This window comes from Panicum virgatum, chromosome 1K (genome assembly GCF_016808335.1).
Source record: "Panicum virgatum strain AP13 chromosome 1K, P.virgatum_v5, whole genome shotgun sequence".
Classification (NCBI taxonomy): domain Eukaryota; kingdom Viridiplantae; phylum Streptophyta; class Magnoliopsida; order Poales; family Poaceae; genus Panicum; species Panicum virgatum.
Genome location: NC_053136.1, coordinates 46,830,034 through 46,853,705, shown reverse-complemented (window position 1 = coordinate 46,853,705; position 23,672 = coordinate 46,830,034). Strand labels below are relative to the sequence as shown.

The following is a 23,672-nucleotide window of genomic DNA, read 5'->3' as shown; positions in this document are numbered from 1 at the left end:
AAAAGGTGAACGGTGTCTCTCGTGAGAATCAAATGCAAGCGATGCCTCTCTGCATATGATATTTTTTAGTTAGATTGGGTCCCACCGATGTGATGGTGAGCAGCGCAAGCAAAAAAAACGTTTCTGAAATCCAATCACGGACACGGTGGCGAGAGGTCGATTCAACCACTGGAGAGGTCCTAGCTTCTCCAGTGGCCGGTGCATCATCCGACGTGGTCTCCATGAATCGAATCATAACCGCTGGAAGGAGTCGATTCGTAAAGGAGAGAAAGAATCGACTCTCTTTTATGAGTCGAATCCTGAGTAATAAAAAAGGTGAACGGTGTCTCTCGTAAGAATCAAATACAAGCGATGCCTCTCTGCATTTGATATTTTTTAGTTAGATTGGGTCCCACTGATGTGATGGTGAGCAGCGCAAGCAAAAAAAGAAACGTTTCTGAAATCCAATCACGGACACGGTGGCGAGAGGTCGATTCAACCACTGGAGAGGCCTAACAACCGCCACAGGTTGTGGAAGCGGGCATCTAGGTATCCTGGAGAAGTCATGGGGCTGGGTTTGCATGCGGATGATCGGAATGTAGAGCTTCTACAGCCGAACCTCACGTGGGAGGCGAAGGTGGTGAAGATCCTTCACATGGCTCGCTGCCGAGAGCTCACTGAATACAAGAAGCTGGGTTTTTCTCTTCCTACCCGCTTTTGTGGATTCAATATAGCCTTCTTTGACCTGGATAAAGTAACTGCTTGGACTACTGGGAATGAGAAAAACAAGATCGTTCTGTACAAGAAAGTGGCTGCTGTTGGTGCTGGTGAATCTGTTCGTGGTTTAGTAGCTGTCCCAGTGGACGAAAGGTTGGTACTCCGAGTCTGTCTCTTTAAGTACTGTGAACATGAAAAAGGTAAATGTTTTCAGCTCAGTCTAGGGCATGGAGTTGATGAATATCTTGCCGGGAAAGAACCATTTGAGCTGCAGGTGAAGATTTCTTGGAGGGGTGTCACGAACCGTCGAGGTCCTGGAAAACGGGGACGCCCCAATATGTGGTGGAATCTTGGGACCAAAGATAGGTTATTGTTATAACTTGACGGATGAAGGTTGTGTACCTATGTGGGAAAGCTGTTACACTCAAGTGGAAATATGTATCTTGTGAGTTTGAATGCTGCAATTACATGTTAAAGACTTGATGATAATGTAATAATGGCAGTCGTTAGTATGGAATGAACATGCACACGGGCTCTAGCATGCAGCGTGGCTAGTAACCTTTGTACCCCTCATGCATTGTCAACCTACAAATTTAAGTTACTTAAAGAATGTGTTTACATTTTTTTGGAAGGATGCTACAGACTTACAGTTAGGCACTTTGGATGAGTAATTTTGGGGGTTTTCCAATATTTTATCATTTTTACCTCTCTTTCATATATTTTTCTAAGCATTGTACAGTTGCCTGATTTTATGCAGCGTGGTAAGTAGTTTAGTTCATAATTTGCAACAAGTGCTGTTCTGGATTGAAAAACATGTGAATTCTGAACCTTTCCGTGAATTTGGAAAACTCAACTGGTGGCCCACACCTTATAGGGGTGGGTGTGACCTTATGAGGCTTCGCAGAGGCAATCTCCGTGCTGGTGAATCGGGTACCGTGGTGACAATGTGACGACGTGAAATGTAGCATGTGAAGATTTCTAGGAACTGTGTGCGTGTAACATGTTGTGGAAGCCTACATGGCCAGATCTCGCTTTATAATCCGCCCGGCACATGCTCCGTGCAAAGTGCCAACCTGACGATCAATCAACGAGCTTTGCTGTTCCTTAGTTGCCGCCTGTGCACTTCTGCATTTGCCTGTTGTTGCTGCGCACTGAAATTTACACACACACACAAAAAAAAAACTGAAAATATTTACTAGGTAGGTAGGGACACAATTATGCGGCCTGTAGCATCTTCACACCAAAACACTGCTAATCTGCAAATATACCAAATCTTATGCATGAAATGTTTGTCACTGTTGTGCCAAGTGAAACCACTCATCCATTTAACACGAAAAATAGTACAAACTAATAAGGGGGTGTGTATTGATCAACAAGGAACGCTACCGCCAAATATACAAACAAAAAATACACTCCCTACCAAACAAACAGGGCACGAGGGGGGAGAATAGATATCCCAGACTACAGTGAATAGAAGAACATAAAGGAAAACTGTCTGGTCTGCCCTGGCCTGCCCCCTCTGCTGAAGTACAAGGTTTGAAGATAGTTGTGTCACAGTATACGTGCTTTATAATCATGCATGACGACCTCTGTGGATCCTTGAAATAACTGTTCAATTGAGCTTGAAAGATTTTATCTGTCACTAACACCTTATCTCGTAAGATCCTGCTCTCGTGATGTAGCGAACCCACTCAACAGTGTTGTAACCGCTCTTCTCCCAGACCTGGAAAATGTATCTCACATGAGGATTTTCATCTCAGATGTTGCAAGGTTTCATATCAACACTTGTTCTACATACCTTAAGGAACCGAACACGTAGACCAGAAGCAGTGAACATTGGAACCTACAGGAAAGATGCATCAGATAGAGCATGGAGGACAGTGTTGAGACTTGAGGAAGTACTCACAGTTGGATATCATATTCTATCAGAATGACCTAGCATGGGAAGATATTTTTCATAAGACACTAGAAGGCAACGCCTGAACAAGCAAGTTCCAAACACTACAATTCAATTTGTCATGTAGGCCCAAGCTCAGTTCATAAACAAGTATATATATTTGAGCCATCCGTTACTTCGCATTTTCAGTTCCAACTTGCAGATGATAGATGAAATTAAGTACAGATCACAAAGGATCTTCCAAAAGGTGTGGCTGTAAACTGTAAAAAATACCTGGAATTCCATCTGAATAGGTGGTCTGTTCCATGACTTCTTTTCACCCATGGTAGAGATCAACTCAACCTCTGCACTCATAGTTGCCTCAGTCTGTCCAGGGAATTTCCTGATCCTGTAGTTTTAGAAGCGTGTCATCAGTTCAAATACGCTTATTAGTTGTGATATGGCTGAGTAGAAAAAAGTTCCAAAAACGTAGCAACTCCAGATGTATGCTAGATGAAGGTAACCAGCACATACTTCCACACCAGTGAATCAATCGAAGCATTGTATTTTGCTTTGCCTGATGTTGTTTGGAAGCTAGTCTTTGCTGTCTGCTTTGGAACTGGTACTTTGACAACGACACCTAGTGCGAACATCTTAGCACCAAAAACACTCTTGACCTTTGACATTAAGGTTCATGTCAGTAAAATCAATTATGAATCCAACAACCTAAATATGCCTCACTTACTTTCACATTAATCTCCATCCGCGTTCGACCCAATTCCTTAATTGTCGGAAGAACACGGAATGGAAGGTTGACACCCTCTGTGATTCGGTACCTGTAACAAAATTTATCCATCAAAAGCCGGCCAAAGTGCAGTTAATAAAATCTGGTCTACCAGGGAAGGAATCAAAAGCATAAAAGAAATTAAGAAGATTACTTCATCAATTCAAATTCACCATCTGGTGGCACAAAGCTGACTGTCTTTTCTGAGTTAAATCTTGTTAAGTTGACACACTGGTGGAATGTGACATCATCAAGTTCTATGGTCTTTCCACTGTAAGAAATAGAAGACGAATGCCAGTAAAAATATAGCAGAAATAACAAAATAAAAGGTTTACAACCTATCAACAATAGTTAAGCAGCAAAACAGTCCACAGCTTTCTTCGAGATTTTATAATAACTAAGAAAGTAACCTCTTTGTAGGCCTGGACTTCAGTTGGGCTTCCTTTTCAAGCCCAATCTTGTCATTTAATCCCAGCTTCAGATCAGGCATTCCAGAAAGGAAGCACTTCATAAGAATCTTTCCTGTCACATCACATCGCAGAACACTCCCTGCAGGAATGGCAGATATAATGTGCACAAGGAACATCATTTAATACAACAAGGAAGACAATTGAGTAACTCGAAGGATATGGGTCCAAAGTACCTTTCGAAGACATTAGAAGGTTTACACTCTCAACTATGTCCAAGAAAATCTGAAAAAAATAGATAATATTACTCCAACAGTGATGAACTGAGGTAAAGATCGGGACACGATAAGATAACACGAAACAGATTTTCAAAAAGGCAAACTATCAAACAATAATTAGTACACAGCCATGCATAATATGTACAGGAACTAGGGTGGCGCCATATGATGTACTGGGACACATAGCATCGCTAGTGCCTGCTCCCAAATACACCTTAAAGTTTAATAAAGAAAGTTCAAGTACCTCATTCTTCTTGTACATAAGACCCTCTCTTCTCCAACCAACAGCACCAGTGACTTGAAGGGTCGCATTTGGAACAGGCTTGTCTGAGGCCTATCAGTGCAGAAATTAAAGAAAATAGTACTTAGATGGTTTCATAGAAGAACACGAATCAGCATGCAGCTTTTGGTAAACTTTTAGCCCATCATATCAATTTCAGATCCACATTTTCTAACCTTGGAGGAAAATGGTGACCGGACGCCTTCTTGAGTTATATACAACTTCAAGATTTCAGGTGACAGATTTTGAGGATAACCAAAATCCATAATCTCTGTACAGTATCAAAAACTGTATAAAGGCACAGAAATATCCACTGTAGCAGTGAGCGAAATTAAAAGCAAGATGCTGCATTACCATCAAGAAGTTCGTATATTAAAACAAAGTTATTCCTGATGGCATCTTCATCAAAAGCTCCACCAAAGTAGGACTTGAAGAGAGCCACTGCCTGATAGTTTCAAACAATATTTAGCCCAGATAATAAAAAAATGACATAGAGCACTGCAAAATATTTTGGAAAGCTGCAGGATGATGTCTAGATCTCTGGATTTAATTACGAAGGGCTAAAATCCAATACCTCACCCTTAGCAAATAACAAGTTCTATTTGCAATATAAAGCCAACCTTCGTGATGTAATCCTAACATTATAATAATTCAAGTTAATGAATCCATATATTTGTACTCCCTCTATCATGAAAGAGTGCCTACTACACAACTCCTAAAACTGTCCTGTTCATTAAGTGACCAATCAGTACCACTTTTGTAACTATATGTCTGTGGACTCAATCATAGTCTCCCAAGTCTTGATGTATGCTTCTACCCTTTATTTTCTCTTTCCTCGTACTGGCACATTCTTTGCTTTCCGTTGGTTTACAAGACCAAGTCATATCTTCTTTGCTAAACAAATTATGAAATTAATATGCAAAAATGTGGGAGAACAGGGTGATCATTTGTTTATACTGTTAAATTTATCAGTACTAACAATTTGAGACGTATATTTAAAATTCCCAAACCATCAAGGTTGTACAAATGATTTTGTAGGCTATGCAAATTTTGTTCTAGAAGTTTCTGTATAAAAAAATTGCATACCTCGACTACAAACTTGAAAGCACAAGCAACATTAGCATTGCTGCTAACCACAATCACAATATAAACATTACTGATCCTCATGTAAAGGAAGGAACAGCCTCCTATTTGCCGAACAGGGCATGTGCCAAGTTCTTTTGTTTGCATAATATGCATCCTGAACGCATCAACCATATTTCCCCTGCATAACAGTACATGAATACAGTGCGATTTAGTCACTAAGTGTGAGTTGACCAAGTAAGCAAAACATGGAATTGAAAATGAAAGGAGTAAAATGCATCCTCAGAATTGATCGTTACAGACACAGCAAGATAATAGATGACAGTACGATTTGTGGTGATCCTGATACCCTCCTAGTAATTTACATCTTTCAGCATCACTGAGAAAATAATGTGTATGGTATTGAACATATGCACTATAGGGGAAATGACATAACATGTTACCTATGGAACGAATGCAAACCTTATGCAGATCCTAAATTTCAAAATAGGTCATAATGTGCAGTTCATAAAGTTTCACTGCAAATGTTTCGCCTAATGTAAAAATTAACTGAGAATGATCAAGTGAACTGCACAGTGATAAAATTTGTGGATTAATCACTAGATTGAAATGATAAAACTTAGTAGCCTAGTACACAGTCACGTCTTCCTTTACCGCAGTCATAGGTGAACAGTTCTAGGAGTCTAGGTGAATACTTAGAACAAATTCCCGGAATCAGTGATTAGGCTCTTTGCTCCACTTCAGAAGGGAAGTATCTCCACAGTTGCTAGCCAGAAAAACATAACATCATTTCCAAATTCCAACTAATCTGGATGATGACAACCGGATTTTAGCGCTCGCCACGAGTCACAAAGGCACGCCTCCCATTTCAGCTCCGTCGAGCTAAACCTTCATCACTCTCTAAGAAAAATGGATAGAATTCTACAATCCACCGCAACTAGCCCTCTCGCGATCTACGCAGCCGCGAGCTAGAAGGGAACTAATCGATCCCTCCTGGAGCCACTAGATCTACAGCTCCATGCCTACGAGGGCACAACATACCCGACATCGTCGCGGTAGAGGCGGTTGATGAGGACGTCCCCGCGGAGGTTGAGGAAGTAGATGGCCGACGCCGCCACCGGCATCGTCGCCCGCCCGCGCGCCCGCGGCCCGAGCGTCTGGCACCGCCCTTATCTCGGCGCTGGTTCCACCGCGCGCCTCTGGGTGTCACTCGAGCGCCGGTGATCTGCAGGGGTCCCCCGGGGCTCGCCGGACGGTGAGGAGGGCGCTGGGTTTGGTTAGATCTCGCGGCAGCACCAGCGCCAAGTCGTCTTCCCGTCCGGGAGCTTTCGGTGTGTTCAATTTTTCAGGATAGACCTTTCTCGATGGCGTATTTGCTTGGTCGCCTTTGGACGTGACCTGGAATTGGGCCCACGAAGCATCAACTTTCAATTTCAGCTGGCGCTGAGGTCCAGCACTGGATATTTCCCTTCCAAAAATGAAACGCTCCCAACAGAAAAGTCACTTGGGCATTATTATAAAGAAAAGACAAAGATGAGTTCAAGGTCCACTCAAGAAATGAATTTTAGGTTGAAATTTCAGAAATATTAGAATTGCTTAGTTGTATAGGAGGTAGAAGAACCAAAACACACAATGTTTTAGGTGCTTTTGGCCGAAGATGCCAAACTTTCTAAAACACAAATATTAACTACAAGAGAGAAGGCTCCTACTAAAGTTTGTCCAAGCATGCCTTTAGATCATTAGTTTCGATTTTAAAGGATAGCAATTTTTTTTGTTGGACCTAGCGAGGAAATCATTAGTACATACCATTTGCTTTGACTAGTTGATGAAGTGCTTGATCCTATTGGTTGCCAACCTCTGAAAGTTTAAGAAATTGGGAGAGAAAAGAACTAGTTTAGATCTTGGTCATATGAAAACTCTCGTTCGATTTCATACTAGGAGTTTCAAAACATGTTACAGCGTCTGCTGCCAAATTCCTGTAAAATTCATAGACTTCAAGCATTCTCTAGGGCAATTGAATTGAATGAGGCGATTCCTTCTAGCTTTCACTCTCTGGGGCAAAATGTGAAAGCATTCTCCTGTACGTATTCCTTTCACATTTCGATGTACGTAAGACCACAATAAGTTTTCAAATCTTCTCTTTAGAAGCTTTAGTTTTCTGCTTAATTACATACAATTGGTCAAACCAATTAATCAACCAAGAAATGAACGAATCAGTCGAGCAGCCGCAGGTAGTCCCTGAGATCGGTAGGGAAGCACGCGTACTGCCGCCAGAACACCCCATTGATTCTCACCATCCTCACCGTCTTCTGCTTCGTGTCCGGCGGGGTCTCGACGTGCAGCAGGCCCAGCAGCTTCGCCACCGCGCCGGTCACCACCATGTCCTCCAGGACCTTCTCCGAGGGCGCCACCACGGACACGAGCCACAGCACCTTGACGGCTAGCTGGGTGGCCAGCTGCGACACCCGCAGCATCGTCTTCGCCACGGCCGCCACCGATAGGTCGTTCTCCGCGAAGGCCAGCCGGCCCTCGGGGCACTTGCACAGCCGCTTGAGCAGCAGCAGTATCCTCTCGGCGTCGTGGCGGTCGTCGGCGTCGGCGAGGAGCTCGACGAGGACGTGCACAGCGCCGACCTCCACGGCCTTGGCCGGCCCGCTCCGGGCCCGCTCCACGACGTCGAGGAGCACGTCGAGCGCGCGGGAGCTGAGCCTCGCGGAGACCTCGTCAGACAGGAGCTCCAGGAGGGACTTGAGCACGTCGTCGACCTCGACGCCGGCGGTCCAGTCTCCGGCGCCGGCATTGGAGATCTTGGTTACGATGTCCATGGCGTGCAGCCTCGCCTCGGCGCTGCCGCGCTGGAGCAGTGCCATCACCGGCCTCATGCACTCCGGCGAGAGGACGAAGCCCACCGACGCCGCGTCGGCGAGCGGGAGCAGGGCGAGCACCGCGGCGGCCTCCTCGCACGCCCTGAAGGCGGAGAAGTCGCCGCCGGTGGCGCTCTCCTCGAGCGCCTGCACCATGACCCGGGCGACCGCCTGGATCCCGCCCGAGGACACGAACTCGCACTGCGCGGCCACGTCGCCGGCCATGCGGGCCCCCATGTTCTTGAGCGCGGTCACCTTGAAGGGCGTCTCCTCGAGGTCGGCCAGCGCCGACCGCAGCCGCTCCGCCTCCACCATCCGCGACAGCGGCGGCGTGGCGAGCTCGTGGGCCGGGCTCGACAATGACGAGGGCGACGGCGACGAGGAGGCCGACGTCGACGGCGAGCCGTGGTCGAGCCAGGATCCGATGACGCGCTTGAGGGTGTGGTTGGGCGTGAGGTCAAGGTTGGCGAGCGGCTGCATGGTGGCCGGGCACGTCGCGCGGCCGTACCCGAAGATCCACTGCTCGATGCTGCGGCGGTCGTAGGTGACGCCGGTGGAGACCGTGACGGGGTCGCCCATGAGCTCCATGGAGATGGGGCACAAGAACAGGTGAGGGGGCTCCTCCTCCATGGCTGGCTCACGGCAGATCGCGATGCCGTTGCAGACCACCACCACGCTGCTCTGCGCTGGCCAAGCACGGCCGTGATGGGACGAGGCCTTTATACTAGCACGCGGCACGATGATGGGCTGGCGTTGGTGCAAGTCAATAGTCAGCGAGGCCGGAATGGTAAGAGATGCTTTGTACCCTGCAAGGTTGGCCAATAAACTAGATTAAATGCGTTTCTAAAGCTCAATTAGTGGCTTAGTGGTGACTGCTGAGGGGTTATGGAGCCATGAGAAATTCAGAAGACTGTCATAGACTGATGAACAGGCACATTCATCATGAGGCTTTGAGTGATGTTAGCCCGTCAAAAATTACGCAAAATTAGACTGACTGATGTAAGCTTTTGTTGAAACGAGGCTCTACGTGATGTGAGATTGCAACTTCTATTTGACGTTTTCGAAATGTGAGGTGCATCTTCAGAGGAGTTGCTCAGTGGAGAGGGTAGAGAGATTTGGGGGATCGGGGGACGTCGTGGGATGAGATCTTGTGCTGGGTGCTGCGAACGCTGAAATCATCTTGGTCATATCGGTGCATTGGTTGCGAGCGGTTGGGCGGCGATGTTTCGACGTTTCGTCCCCTACTTCCTGCCCCCCAGTGGCCCAGTGTAAGATGCATTCTCTGTTTTTTGTAGTAAACAAATCGGATCCACTTGTGCCAGGTCAAATCCGAAGGTTCCAACATTCAAACTCACGAGCAAGCTGAACGTTTTCCTTCTCGAGTAAGGATGGTCTTTGCTCGTGGTAACATATGATTGGTCTTTGCAGGACTGCAAATGGCTTGTGTTTGCAAGCAGCTGGTAGCCTGGTAGTAACTTGCAAAGCCGGACTGGACATCTGAAGGGAAGAAGTTTCAGATTGGGAGCTTACTGGTTCTGTACTTCTGTTTGTGCTGTGCACAACTGAAAGTTAAGGTAACGCACAACTGATAGCCAGGACTAACGTGCATTACACACATGACATGTAAACCTGCAGCTTGTCACAACTCACAACTGAATGTGGGGTCACGGCCTCTAAACATCAAACACAACTGGCCGGAGAAGTTTTCGTCTGCAGAAGCGGGCAATAGTTCGATCAGAGAAGCTTGTTTAGATCCAAAATATTTTTGGCCAAAAACGTCACATGGAATGTTTAGACACATGCATGAATTATTAAACATGAACAAAATAAAAAAACAGCGCATCTCGTTCCGTCGCAAGCTCCCGCCGCCCGCACACATGACCGGCTTCGGCAGCTACGCCGATGTCGCCCCCCCCGCCCCACCCCTGCCACGCCGCCGCTGCAGCCGACCCTAGTCGTCATCTTCGCCCCTGCTGCCTCACCGCTCCAGCTGCATCTCTTGCCCCACCGCCGTCCACATCCATCCGCCCCCGCCACCGACCTCCCCCTCGCCGGCGTCGACTGCCGCTCCAACCTCTCCCCCCTTTGCCTCTCCTTCTTCGCCTTCAACGCTCCCGCCGCCGACCCTGCCCACCGATTGTCCACTACCACCCGGTCGGCTGCGCCATCGCCGCCAGCCTCGTCGCCCGCACCCGCCTCCTTCACCGGGCCGCCCGCCGACCACAGCCATCCCTCTAAGGCCGTCGGCTATCCCAACCTCGAACCCCCAAACCTTAACCCGCCGACCTCTACCACCACCCGCGCCCCCCGACAGCGACCGCCAGACGCCCCGCCCACAACCCACCGGAGATGAAGGAGATCGCCGGAGTCAGTTTATCTGTTTTGTTACTTTCTGTTGTTGTAAAGGATGTGTTGAAGAAAGTAACTGGTGGGCTCTCCAATTAGTGCTGTGTAGCACGAAGGATCGGAGAAACCGTCTGCCACCTAATCATCTTTAAATAAGAATTCATAACAATTAAAATATTTATCATTAAAATTAGTTCTCATACCCACCTCACAAAATTTACTTTAAATCTACGTGTAAGCACACAGAATGTTTGACATGCAACCTGGCAGACTGAAAATGATGCTTCCGCCAGTGCAATAGCGAGGGCGCGCCCCTCGCCCCGTCGTTTTTTTCACCGCCGCGTTCTTTACCCACCCTTCCGTACCCGCCCGCCCATTCGTCATTCCCCTGATCTTGGTGGAGATGGAATCCCCTCCCTCCGCGCCCGCCTCTGATGGATTCCCTTCCCCTCCCTCCGCACCATCACCGGCAATCACGCTATCTTCCATCCCGATCCATTTTTTCGGCCACCAGAGATCACGCACCCCTCCGCTCTCTCTTGCGGGTCGCGCCCACTCACCTCCTCCCCTTCCCCCTCTCGCCTCCGACGACGGAGCGGCCTGCGTAGCCAGGCGGGGCCGCGGCTCGCGACCAGCACAGCCGGGCAGGGGCGCGCGCAGCCCTGCGGTGAGCGCGCGGCAGCCCCGGTTGCTTGCCGGCGGCGAGTGGGCCCCGGATGGGCTGCCGCCCCGCTCCCGCACCTCCGCTGCGCATCCCCGGGCCCTGCTGCCCTCTTCCCCGGCCGAAGGAGAAGCCCCGCCGCCGGTCCCAACCCCTCGCACATCGACGGCCTCCTTCCCGTTCTCCTCCGCCCAAACCGAAGGTGAAGGTCGGGAGCACGCCCAGGAGCTCGGTGGGCTCCTCCGACTAGGCACATTCTGCCGCAACTCCTCCCCCACGGCCAAGTCTGCACCACCCGCTGTAAGCCCTCCTCCCCTTTCTTGTTCAATTTAATTTTCTCTACTGGTAAATTGGGTCAGATACTTGTCAAGCTTTTGTGCTCTAGCTCCAGCCTGCAGCACCATAGCCAGGATCCGCGTCAAATGAGAAAGGGGAACGATTAGGTATACATAATTAACTTAGATGCATGTAAGATGGATTACAATTGTTGAATTGAAAGAAGATAAAAAAAATCTACCTATTTTAATTGTTTTCCTTTTGCCTTCCTCTGTCGATACAAATGTATTCGTGTTTTCATGTTGAGATGTGACATAATACCACCTTACTCTGTTTCTTGAGAATCCTGCTAGAATTACATTAGGATTCGTTGGTAGTATGATTAGATTATCAAGTGAATAATTGTCCTCTACACCTAACCATCTACTATTGACGGCATGATTAGATCATGCACAACTTTACTTCAAGAAATATTGTTCGATCTATGGTATTGTATGTAAATATTATCTGAATGTTCTTTTTTTTTTTGCTTTGAATTGTTCTTCCAAATTGAAGGTTGCAACAGTAGTAGTGGTGTAAATATCTATGTCCATTTTTATACTGATAGTGCCAGGTAAGTTCTTTTTGCTGTGTGTGACACCTAATTAATCATTCAATTGCTAGCTTTCCCATACTTTGTTTATATAAATTTAAGTTCTCAAATTCAAGCTGCTGCTTTCCATTTATGTCCTTTTCTTTTGCTTTGAGGTTAACTGCTCTGTACAATTACTAGCACAAGTACGTGGCAGAAGTTACAGTTTCGTCTCGTGATTTCTGCTCTTCTCTCTTATTATTGTGCTGGCATACAATCTAAGTTCCCCTCCCTGATGTGTCCAGGTACATTCAGGTGGCAAGGTAGAGTTGAAGAGGAGAGGAAGCTTGCACTGGACAAATAGGTAAAGAGCTTACATCAGAGATACCTCTTCATTTTAGTGAGTGGTGCAAGAGTTGGACAGACAGGTGTATCCGGCCTCGCCCATTTGGTGAGCTTGAGATTCGTCACCCTGCGCGTTCAATTGCTTAGGGCGTTTCGGGATGTGGGCAAAGCGCAGGTTGAATCATTCAGGGTTAGAGTGGAGGTGATGGAGGGGGCTTTCGGCGCCTGTGAATCGCTACTGTAGGTGGCTAGCCATCCATGGAGGAAGAGCTTCATGAATATGATGGCTTGGCTGCGTCCTAACATCACAACATCAGCTGCAATTTATGGGATGGATGGCCTTGGTGTGCCGATGGATGATAGTGGTAATGCTGATTGCACACCGAAAAGTGATTCACAGTTTGATCTTGCTGCTTTTTATGAGGCAGTTAAGCCTTCGATGTGAGTATCTTGCATCTTACTATTACTCTAAGCTCATAATCATGTGCTTTAACATGAATGTAGGGGAGCATTTAAACTCAGGTAAGTACTTGCTACCATTTTTATGTTATACCATATGTGCCTGCTTTGTTATGATAATGTAACATACTTTTTCTCGCTGTTGTATGATACTTTTTTTTTTGTTCCTGTTATTGGTAATGCGGAACAGATGGAAGTTGGTCTTCCTAATTTGGTTCCTCAGCTCAGGCCATATCAACTCCGTGCAGCACATTGGATGGTTCAACGTGAAAAGGGAAATATTCTCCATCATGAATATGTTAATTCTACACCATATTGTGTTCCTATCGATTTTATTCACGAGAACTCCAGGATGTTCTACATTCCTTTCAAGTAAGTCTGAAGTGCGTAGCCACTAATCATATCTGGTTGATATGTTTGTAGCTTGCGCTATTAATTATATTAGAGATTACTTAAGTTTCTTTCATATTGTCATACTGTTCGAGCAGCCTGTTTTCCGAGCACATAATGTTTCCTGTCTTGATTTCAAAATTTATTTGTTCCTGTGAATGCCTCAGATTTTCACATATATGTTACTTTAAAGAGGAAATTTAAGAATTAGTTGTTTCTGTGAATGTCTCAGACTTTCATGTATCTGTTACTTTGCAGCGGAAATATTTCATTGCGACAGGAGCCTTCTCAACCTTATGTTTCTGGGGGCATTTTGGCTGGTGTGTTGGTAACAACTGTGATAATAAATTCATGATTAAACTGCTTTCATGGTTTTAACTTCTGTGAATAGTTGCCGCTGACATTCCTTTTGTGTGCTCGATTGATTATAGATGAAATGGGCTTGGGCAAAACTGTCGAGCTTTTAGCTTGCATTTTTTTCCCCATAGTAGGTCATCTTCAATTGGCCTTTCTATATCCCAGAACAAAACTGAAATGGCTCAAATAAAGAGGTAGAAAGTAGAAAGGGTTGAGTGCGTTTGTGGGGCTGTGAGTGAAAGTTCTGCATGCAAGGGTCTGTGGGTCAAATGTGACATTTGTGATGCCTGGCAACATGCTGATTGTGTTGGTTACACAGCCAAAGAACATATACATTTTGATAACACTGCTGAAGATGTAGCATCAAAAAATGAAAAAAAATGACAAGAAGCCTGAGATTAGAAGGAAAAAGAAACCCAAGTGCTCTATTGTTGATACAAAAGACATATATGTTTGTGCCCTGTGCTTGGAACGAAACTTTGTTATTTATTAATGAGATTTTCATTAGTAACTTGCTAGATAAATCATTCCTTTATTTTCTTGTAATGTTGATATGATATTATGTTGTTTAGGTCAACGAGTATTGAGCTTGTACGTAGGTACAGAGGTATTGCGCCTAGCAGATTTGCAGAAGAACGATGGCCTTGTTTGGTCGTGTGCATATAAATATGCACATGGCCATGGTTGATTACACTTGCATCTTTGCACATGATGGTCCGGTGCCGGTGGCTTATGACTATTGATGACGACAACTGAGCAACATACATCGATGGTGACAACGTTCAGCAATGCAGGAACCATGCAACGACATGTATATGAGGCGAGAAGCGTGCGGACGGGGGAGGCATGGCTAGCGAAACGGTGAGAAAGCATGCGGCAAGCTAGACATCGCCTATCCAGGCCCTAGGGAAGAACACAACTTCACCTCCTACTCGGCGAGAGCTATTTGGAGCGTTATTCAGTTAGTTTGCAGCGAATAAAACATAATGCATTATTCGAAAAGCAGTCGTGTGCATAGCAGTATCATATTTCAAACATATTTTTATAATTATATACTCATACATACCATTATACCCTATCTTATACATAGCATTTACCTATTTTTATAATTATATATATTTTTTATGTTTCAAATATTTTGTTGATTTTACCATAATTGAGACCTCATTGTTTGTTTTCACCATATATAGTTTCTCAAAAATGTTTGTTGTAACTAAAATTTAATGTAGTTGTTTGGTTCTTAACATTGTACTTTAGACGCGCGTGATGCCGCACGTGCACCCTACTAGTCATCCTTAAATGCGTGACAACTCCGTGCTCCAAGTTTCGGCCTCAGCGGCTCTGCAATTTCAATCCATGTCACTGTACAGCTTTCCTAACCTCTTCTTTTGAATCTCCTTTTTGAAAACCACAATCTACGATTTTGACAAAGCTGCATCGCAGCACAGGTCGATGAACTCCACTGCTCCACCGGGCCTTCAGAGAGAGAGAGAGAGAGAGAGAGAGTACTTAGACGCGTCTCATGATCACAAGGAATCATCGACAAAGTTGACCGGCCCGTGTAGAATAATCGGGCGGGGAATTATCGCCGGCCGCATGCCATTAGAATAAGTACTCGGGGCTAATCTGCCGCGAGATCGTGCTGGTCGTACAAGTGATTTGTTCTCCGGGTTGATTATTACGCAATGGCCCAATCATAAGCAAGCGTATCCCGGTGATTTCATATTTTTCGCCTCGGGATTCCCCTGCGGCAGGGTTTACTTTTCACCTGATCCCTCCGCGCCCGACTTTGATCCTCACCTGGAATCCAGTTCTACCACCCAATCTTCCGGATTATATTACTGCTCGGATGCTTTCGCAGATTACTGGGATCCAGTCCTAGCAAGCCGAATGCTGAATATACGGTCAACTGTAATTTTTTAATCTCACGGTCGATTCCTCACCGGCTCCCCCTCCACCTTTCGTTTTTCCTTTCTTCCCCTTCTCTCTTCCCTCTCCCCTTTCCTCTCAGATACAGCGCGGCGGATCTCGACGGCTTCCTCTCCCCAGGCTCAGCGTTGAAGGCCTTCCTCCCCGGGCTCTTAGCACCTTGCGCCGCCGCCTGCTCCTGCTTCTCCTCGTTCCTTTTCCTCTTGCCACGGCCGCGGCCGCTGGGCGGCTTGGGCGGCTCCTGCTCCGCGTAGCTGGGCCAGACCGGCCTGTTAAGGCAGCGAGCGCTGCGGCGCAGCGCAAGCGCCGCCACGGCGCGGGCGGCGGCTGCAGGGGAGTGGCATCGATGAATGGCGGGTCCGGCACCGGCGCCTTTCTTCCCCTTCTCTCTTCCCTCTCCCCTTTCCTCTCAGATCCAGCGCGGCGGATCCCGGCGGCCGGAGCTGGCCCGGCCGCGGCGGTAGGGCAGCGCGGCGGCGCGGCGGGGAGGCGAGTCCCCGGCGGCGGGGCGGCGCGGTGCCGGCGGGGAGGTGCGGCGCCGGCGGGGAGGTGCGGCAAGCCCGTGGCATAGGGCGACCGGGAAGACGGGAAGTCCGTCGGTTTTTTTCCTTTTTGTTTTTTTTAAAAAAAAATTGATGGAAATTTTTTTCTGTTGAATTTTTTTTAATTTGTTCGTACAAATTTTTCTCGATTTTTTTCTCTTGAAGGTTCCCTGTTTCCTAATTTTTTTTCAAAAAATTTTCTGCTTTCCAATTTTTTTCTTTGATTTTCCATCTTAAATTTTTTTCTCAAAATTTTTTCTCTAAATTTTTTCTCGTCAAAATTTTCTGTCTTTTTTTTCTCTAATAAAATTTCTTGAAATTAGAAAACGACAAAAAACTTACTAAAAAAACAGTCCAAAAATCGACCGCACGGAGCTCCTCCGTACGGTTGACCGTAAAATAGCCACACCCTCTAGCAAGTGCCTTGCGAAGTTGCTATGAAGTTCGGTAGCTGAAAAATGCAGCAGAGTCCATCTGAACAAGAAGCTGTTGAACAAGTACTTCCAGTTTAAGATGGTAGAAGAGACTTTTCTTGTTTGGGAAATAGATGGTAGAAGAGGCTAACGCAAAGTGTTTAAGATGGGAAAAAAAGAGAATGTGTTAGGAAAATCTCATTTCACAGCTTCGCCACTGCCCACTGAGCGCACCTACAGCTTTCGATTAGCCAGCTCGTACTTCGCCAATTGCAAAAGCAAATGCCAGAAATTGGCTGGACAAATGTTCGAAGTCCCTGACCGAATCAACAATCACGGGTGTTTGTGGTTTGAGAACAAACTGGCACGCCCACCCTGGCCAGCCTAAGAAACTGAGGGGCGATCCAATTTCATACTTCGTTGCTGTTCTTATACTGCCAAGTGAAATTTGAATATACTAATCGACACATGACCAACCAAACAGCTGCTGTTGGATACGGTACATGTTGCACTTGGTAAATCTTGTTCGACAAGGTGTCCAGTTGGCAGAGATATGATCTAAACAAAATCAGTTCTCGTTGCTGTTAGGTTTGCAGCTTGCAAACTCCGTCTACACGGGCAGAAATTACATGCTCTAAGCCTCTAATCGTTCCTTTGCAACATGTTAGCAAACAAATAAAGCATGCACATTATGAAAAAAATCATTATGAATTCATTCATGCACGCTATGACAAGAGTCCCAACTCCCCATAATAACCTTTATGAGGCAAGGAACCAGCCAAGAGTGAGAAGGCATGAGTGGTTTTTGCTGCCAGAGGCGATACACACAATTTCCTTTCATGGCCACCAACACCTCAACCTCATATATATGACCAATCAAACACTCAATGGAGAGCCACCTTCGGGACAAAACGCGGTATTGCTAACCATCAATCTCTGCCCTGACCATTGACCAGGTCCAGTTTTCGATATAATACAGGCTCATTCCTCACATGAATGAGAAAAAAACTGCATGTACCTAAATGTCTTCTTTCCCCAAAGATGAATTGACCCACCTCTATGACAGCACAACGAGGTGGAAAAAATTGTCAGCGTTGAGTACGTGACCGACGAAAGCTGTGGCGGCAAATAAAGCAAAATTGGCTCTGCTTTGCCAAGGAGTTACTCCCCACCTGGGCTGTCATATATCTGCAACTTTAATGCATCTCGGAATCCATTCATGGGCATGAGCTGTGCCGAAGCTCATATCAGGATCAGCGATCTCCATCTGGAGAATTCTGCTTTGACAAGTGTATCAGGACTGCATATATTGGTATGCCATGCTGACTTTTCTCTCTTGACGAGCATATAGTATGTAATTGCCTGGGGTGCTGACCGGCTGAGGAGGTTTCAGCTGAACATTGCATCAGAACAAATACCGACACTGATGGTGTATCAGCTGAACATCACACATATGTTCCAGAGGATTTCCAGATTCTCCCTTCGAGAGAAATAACCATGATGGTGACATCATCATGGTATTTTCTGCGATCCCCTTGAGGTATATCTAATAGCTCGTAAAAGTCCATACCTAAGAAGACAAAGTCCAGGTTAGTATCGGCAAATTGCTCATAGAAGACCTCAAAGATATTTCAACCTCCATAGTTGTATGAAAAATACAGCTAAATCTTCAATTATGCTCTGTTCTAACTTGGCACCTAGGTGCTCACTGTTCCCTCCAGTCTACACAGTTGCCTACCGTACTGTATAATTATGTTTTAAATGTATGCATGCCCATTGTAATAGCTAGCAGCATAATTAAAGGATGATTATGATAGCTTCTATCATTTAAAACTTTCTCATGGTTGGGTGGAAATGATCAAGTGGAGCCTAGTGTTCTTTACGCCAATAATCTAATACTTATTAAGCTTACGAAGTTATGATTTGAACTGAAATCCTTGTACTGTAAGTTTGCATGAAACTCTACTCTGAACCAGTTTGCATCCTAGGGCCCTAGGATAAAATAACATTGGAAACTTTAGCTCATATACATGCATTTGATGCCACAGCAATGACTCTTTGATGGACATTAATGCCACCTCTACAATAATTGTAGCAACTGCAGAGGATCCCTATCTTCTACTGTGCTACTGCCAGCTACTGTAGACTGTAGAGCAAGACCTGCACTACTGTTCGTATATGCAGTATGGCAGAGGATCTGTGTTCCTCATTGACAGGTGAGAGACTCAGGGCCACATTGCAGCGAGGAACTGTCCCATAAATGACGGCTTTAGGTGGTAGGCCAGTAAACCCCAATTAAAACTAGCACAAACTTGTCTAGAAACAGAACCACAGACTACCAATGTGAAGTGCGCTACGAAAACTTTCAAATCACCAACATCCCATTTGAAACACAAACTATCATGCATGTCGATCAAAGGTTGAATCTTGACCCCCAAAAATATCCTCTGTCAAAAGCTAGAAGGGAAAACAGTACATATCATTGCATCAAACAGGTTGTCAAAAGCCGTATGGGTAGTAAAAACTTCGTCAAAGGATTCTCGCATGTTGTGAACTGACATAAGAGATGTTGACAACTGATCTTTAACTTTGTTGTGTAGAATTACTTCTAGTTTTTATGCATACAGATATGTTTATTTTACAAAGAGTGGTTTGCCATCTGAGATCAACATGTGCGAGCACCCAAATACATAAAGGTTTGTAGCAAGAATAACGATAATGCCAATAGATCAAGAAATGAATGCATTTAGATAATAGAAGAAGAGTGTCATGCTGTAAGCTTACCTGCTTTCTTTGCCGCACGGGAGAGTAGCTCCTCAATTAAACTCTGGGCAGGATCACCCTCAGGAAACCTCTCCATGAAATTCTCAACATGTAGAACTACCTCCTCGTTGCTCAGATACTGATATAAGCCATCAGAAGAAAGAACCAGAAATTGATCCCTTGTGGAGAGCTTGTGGTGGCAAAGAGAGGGTGTGCATGATATATATGGTGTGTCACCTATGTACTCATTGCGAAACATCTCTAGCAATCCGTCATTCAGTTTTGCCTGTACAAACATACACATACTTAAAATTTACTGGTTTTATCTTATTATTGGTCCTACATATCAATAACCTGCAGTCACTATTACCTGTTTGAGATACCCAGCCCCAAATGCACGGGTAACTTTTAGACGGCCCTTAACTCTGTCATTTACAATACACTGATCATCATCTGGATGTTCACGTTTGATCCTCTGCACTTCCTGAACATAAACATAAAAGAATATGAGTTCATATGAAGAAAGAATCATGGCTAAAACATCCATGTTCCCTTCCATTAACACATTCAAACAAAAAAAGTTGGCTAATGGATCCAATGTAAAAGGCCAATGATGAAGGGAAAGAGGGATGGTGTATTGACAAGTACAGCGTGAACCAGAAAAATTGCTCTATATGGTTATTGTGCCGAGACGTTAGTATCTCTGCCACCTGAATAATCCTATTTACTACTATAAAACGAACCAGATTATAAAGCCATGCTGCTGAAGAGGCAATGCACATAGTGCACATGTCTTCAGAGAATGCAATTGGGTCTGAACAATTATATTGGACGCAGCCTCATCTTTTCAGCCAAGTCAGCACACACAAATATAGTGAATCATCTGTGTCTACAAAAAGGTTACCTCTTCAATGCTTGTGCTATGATCAGTAGACAGCTGCAATGCCTCAAGCCCAATGGCAGAATACCCATGGATCCTTGCATCGGTCTCCAATCCCACACCAATGTCCTCCACGCGCATGGTTCCAAGCACACAATCATCATCATCATCCCGTCGCTGCGCCACGATTGCGCGGCTGTCCCCAAGGTTCATTACATACACGTCGTCGTCCCTCAACAGGGCCACAAGCAGGCACGCGCCGGTCACCGCCAGCTCCGGGTGGGTTCCCATCGATTGGTTGGTCATGTCCAGGTACGCCGACTCTGTAGAAGCTAGCGCCCGGGTGAGCGCGGTCAGTACCGCACTGTGGTCCCTCACCGCCGGCGCGGCCGTCAACCTCTTAACTCCCCCCTCCCTGCCGCTTTGACCGTCGTCACCACCACCAGCAGCAGCGTGGGCCCATATGGGATGCCGCTGCTCCTTTAGCCTGGCGAGCGACAGCGCGAACCGGCCGGAGCCCGAGAAGTCGAGCTCGCTGCCCTCGTCGTCGCCATCCGCCAGGAACTGCCACAGACGCTTCGAGTCCGGGTCGGCCTCTTCGTAGAAGATCCCGCGGAGCTCGCGCAGAAGGTAGCGGTAGAGGTTGGCGACCAGGAAGTCGGGGGCCTCGGGGCCGTTGAAGCCGTCGTAGATGCCGACGAAGAGCCACCGCTGGTCCTCGGAGACCACCACGTGGACGCGGTCCTCGCCGGCGCGGCCGTGCGCCCACTGCACACCGTCCTCGCGACGGAGCGGCACGACGCAGGGCCGGTTCTTCTCCGAGACGCTCCGCCGCAAGCTGCCGAACGACGGCTTCCGGAACCGCCTCGAGAAGCCTCGCGACGACGACGAGGGGGCGGGCTTGGTGGGCTTCGCTGGGAGCGGGCCGGAGAAGGGCACGGCCTGGTCGAGCGGGCCGGAGAGCTGCCCGGCGCGGTCGATGGGCCCGGAGAGGAAGAGCGGCCCCGAGGAGAGGTTGGAGAGCTGCAGCGGCGCGGAGGAGAAGGACGAGGATGTGTGGAACGCGGAGGAGTACTGCGGCGGCATGCCGCCGCCGGCGGACGACGAGTGGTAGATCGGCACGGGCACGGACGAGTTGGCGGAGAGCGCGGCGCCGGAGATGGCGTGGCGGAAGGAGGACGAGTGGCCCGCGGCGGCGGCGGAGTTGGCGGCGTAGCAGAAGGAGTGGCCGAGCGCGTCGTCCAGGCACGGCCCGTCGTCCGCGGGCGCCGGCGCCGGCCGCGAGCACGCGCACGCGGTGAGCAGCCGCGACGCGCCGCTGCCCATGGCATCCGACGCTCCGGCGGGGGGAAGCGAGCGGTGTGGAGCACTAGCCAAGCTACTCCGAGTGCCCTTTTTTTTTTACCAGTACGCCGCACTGGCCGAGGAAGGAGACGAGGGCGGCGTGCGCGAGTGCGCCGGGCGCTATGACTACAAGACGCCGCGCCGTAGCCGCGAAGGGTCCGTTCAAGAAAATCACTCTTCCTCGATGCCTTCCCTGCAAATTTGGGAACACACAAGCCTAGGCGAAAGCCAGAGCCCCGGAGGACCGAGATGCAAATGGATGCTGAACTGAGGGGTCGAAGTGTAGAGTACCAGGTGGAGCTAGGATGGTGGGTGGCCGTTTTGTCCGCACCCGCCCTCCTCACGCCGCAGAGCAGGGGAAGGGGGGAGCGGTGACGTGGCGGCGCGGTGTTGACGTGGAGGGGATGGGGAGTGGAGAGGAGTCAACGTTCCGCCTCGAGCTTGCCACCCGCACGGCCGCACCCGGGTTTATTTATGGGGGATGGGACTCCACCCAGGGGCAGATGCGTAAATCCGCGCGGCATGGCGCGGCAAATTGGATGGCTTTGGCGGGCCAGCCAGGGCGTAGGAAACTCGAATTGGATGGCTGGCCGGCTGACCAGTGGGCTCATCCTCGGTCCCGAACAAAAATACTGTAGACTCTGACTTGGTGAGTGCCTCAGTGGAGTAGGGATGGCAATTGAGCCCGTGGATACGGGTATACACGGATTTCAGATGCGGTGGATGCGGGTGCGGGTCTCAAATTTAACCCACGGGTGCACCCGCACCCGCAACATGCGGGTGCGGATTTAGAATTTCATCCGTAGACTAAACCTGCACCCGCACCATACATAAACCTTGGCCCAAATAACATTTTGGTCCAGCCCATTTATTCATCATATAAATAGCCGGAGGTAACCCTAACTCCCAATTTCCAATCCCTCCCCATCCGCAGCTCATCTCTCAGCCGCCACACACAGGCAGGCAGCCCGCAGCGCTCGCCCCCTCCCCATCCTGCAAGCTGCAGTGCCTGCCCTCTCCCCATCCGGCAAGTTCCACCACCCCCTCCCCATCCCGGTGGCCAGCGCGCGCCACTTGCCCCTACGACGTCGGATCTCCCCACCTCAGGCGCGACCCGCGGCAGCAGGCGGCTTGCACCTACGGCGCGCGGCGGCCGGCAGCTTGCCCCGGCGGCCGGATCTCTCCACCTTCACCAGGACCGCCACGAGTGCGAAGGCGTGCGCGGTGTGGGAGTACCGGCGCATTCGCTCCTTCATGTCGCAGCCGGACTCCCAGGGGACCATGGCGGCGAAGGCGCCGGGGCCCACCGCGAACCTCTCCTCCTTCCTCTTCCTTTGATCCTTTCCCCCTTGGTGTCCTCCTCCTCCTTGGCCTGGTGCTGGTCGGCGGCGTCGAGCTGCGGCGGCAGTCGCCCTCCTCCTTGGCTTCCCTCTCCTCTGTGGTGGAGAGATCCGGCCGCCGGGGCAAGCTGCCGGCCGGATCTCCCCAGTCCCCTCACCAGCACAGCCGACCGCGTACACGGCGCGGTGGGGCCTGCGGGCACGGCGCGGTGGCGGCGGCCTCCAACACGGCGGAGGCAGCGATTTGCGGGCATGTCGCGGCGGGTGCGGCCTCGAGCACGACGAAGGCGGTGGCCAACAGGCGCGGCACGATGGCGAAGTCGATGAAACCCGCGGGTGCCCGAGACCCGCCCGAAACCCGGCGGGTGCGGGTCCAGAAATCCACCCGCGGGTCTTGCCGCGGGCGGGTTTTCCCCTGCTCCGCGGGTGTGGCCACGGATGGGTTTTTGCTAAACCCGCACCCGCACCCGCGGGTGCCATCCCTACAGTGGAGCATGGTGTTTTACAAAGATAAAGTTTCGTAAAGCTCAAAAAAGCTATAGCAGTTTGTGAGCACGAGGTGAATGGGAGAAAGAATAAAATGGCGAGGAGGAAGTATACCATGTAAATTTATATTGCGAGTATTACACATGGTTTTTCATAAAGCCGTTTGCATCATCAATTCAACTGCTATTTGAATTGAAAGTTAAGGAGATATCACTGTTTTTTTTAAAAAAAATAACAGATTTCACTGTTTGAGGGGGTTTGGACAGCATATTTCTCCTTTTCAAAATCGCGCAACCAAACAG

The 23,672-nt window shown here is 48.3% G+C and overlaps 4 protein-coding genes across 16 annotated transcripts; 1 reads left to right on the top strand and 3 right to left on the bottom strand.

Moving 5' to 3' along the window:
• Window positions 1-1,948: 1,948 nt before the first annotated feature.
• On the bottom strand, window positions 1,949-6,751 carry LOC120713212 (AP-2 complex subunit mu-like). 2 transcript variants are annotated; one of them, XM_039999217.1, is made up of 14 exons: window positions 6,598-6,722; window positions 6,446-6,538; window positions 5,408-5,585; window positions 4,676-4,766; window positions 4,498-4,592; window positions 4,286-4,375; window positions 4,000-4,048; window positions 3,767-3,905; window positions 3,511-3,627; window positions 3,318-3,408; window positions 3,107-3,249; window positions 2,867-2,981; window positions 2,495-2,539; window positions 1,971-2,419 (listed from the first exon to the last, which is right to left on the bottom strand). In XM_039999217.1, the coding sequence occupies exons 2-14, from the start codon at window positions 6,526-6,528 to the stop codon at window positions 2,339-2,341; spliced, it is 1,317 nt and encodes a 438-aa protein (XP_039855151.1). In that variant the 5' UTR covers window positions 6,529-6,538; window positions 6,598-6,722; the 3' UTR covers window positions 1,971-2,338. The 2 variants fall into 2 exon arrangements, with proteins under 2 accessions (XP_039855156.1, XP_039855151.1); XM_039999222.1 differs by having other exon boundaries at window positions 1,949-2,419; window positions 6,446-6,751.
• Window positions 6,752-7,529: 778 nt separating this feature from the next.
• On the bottom strand, window positions 7,530-8,937 carry LOC120657570 (E3 ubiquitin-protein ligase PUB22-like). Its single transcript, XM_039935919.1, has one exon. The coding sequence runs from the start codon at window positions 8,896-8,898 to the stop codon at window positions 7,618-7,620; it is 1,281 nt and encodes a 426-aa protein (XP_039791853.1). The 5' UTR covers window positions 8,899-8,937; the 3' UTR covers window positions 7,530-7,617.
• A 2,027-nt stretch (window positions 8,938-10,964) lies between these two features.
• Window positions 10,965-14,782, top strand: LOC120713146 (wiskott-Aldrich syndrome protein homolog 1-like). 12 transcript variants are annotated; one of them, XM_039999190.1, is made up of 5 exons: window positions 10,965-11,575; window positions 12,428-12,486; window positions 13,117-13,298; window positions 13,575-13,636; window positions 14,273-14,782. In XM_039999190.1, exons 1-5 carry the CDS (start codon window positions 11,018-11,020, stop codon window positions 14,291-14,293), a joined length of 882 nt encoding a protein of 293 aa, XP_039855124.1. In that variant the 5' UTR covers window positions 10,965-11,017; the 3' UTR covers window positions 14,294-14,782. The 12 variants fall into 12 exon arrangements, 9 of the variants coding, with proteins under 9 accessions (XP_039855124.1, XP_039855120.1, XP_039855102.1 ...); XM_039999186.1 differs by having other exon boundaries at window positions 13,748-14,782; XM_039999168.1 differs by having other exon boundaries at window positions 13,104-13,298.
• Window positions 14,783-17,387: 2,605 nt separating this feature from the next.
• LOC120713126 (probable protein phosphatase 2C 26) lies at window positions 17,388-21,922 on the bottom strand. Its single transcript, XM_039999124.1, has 4 exons — window positions 20,225-21,922; window positions 19,691-19,804; window positions 19,342-19,606; window positions 17,388-18,127 (listed from the first exon to the last, which is right to left on the bottom strand). Exons 1-4 carry the CDS (start codon window positions 21,524-21,526, stop codon window positions 18,003-18,005), a joined length of 1,806 nt encoding a protein of 601 aa, XP_039855058.1. The 5' UTR covers window positions 21,527-21,922; the 3' UTR covers window positions 17,388-18,002.
• Window positions 21,923-23,672: the final 1,750 nt, after the last annotated feature.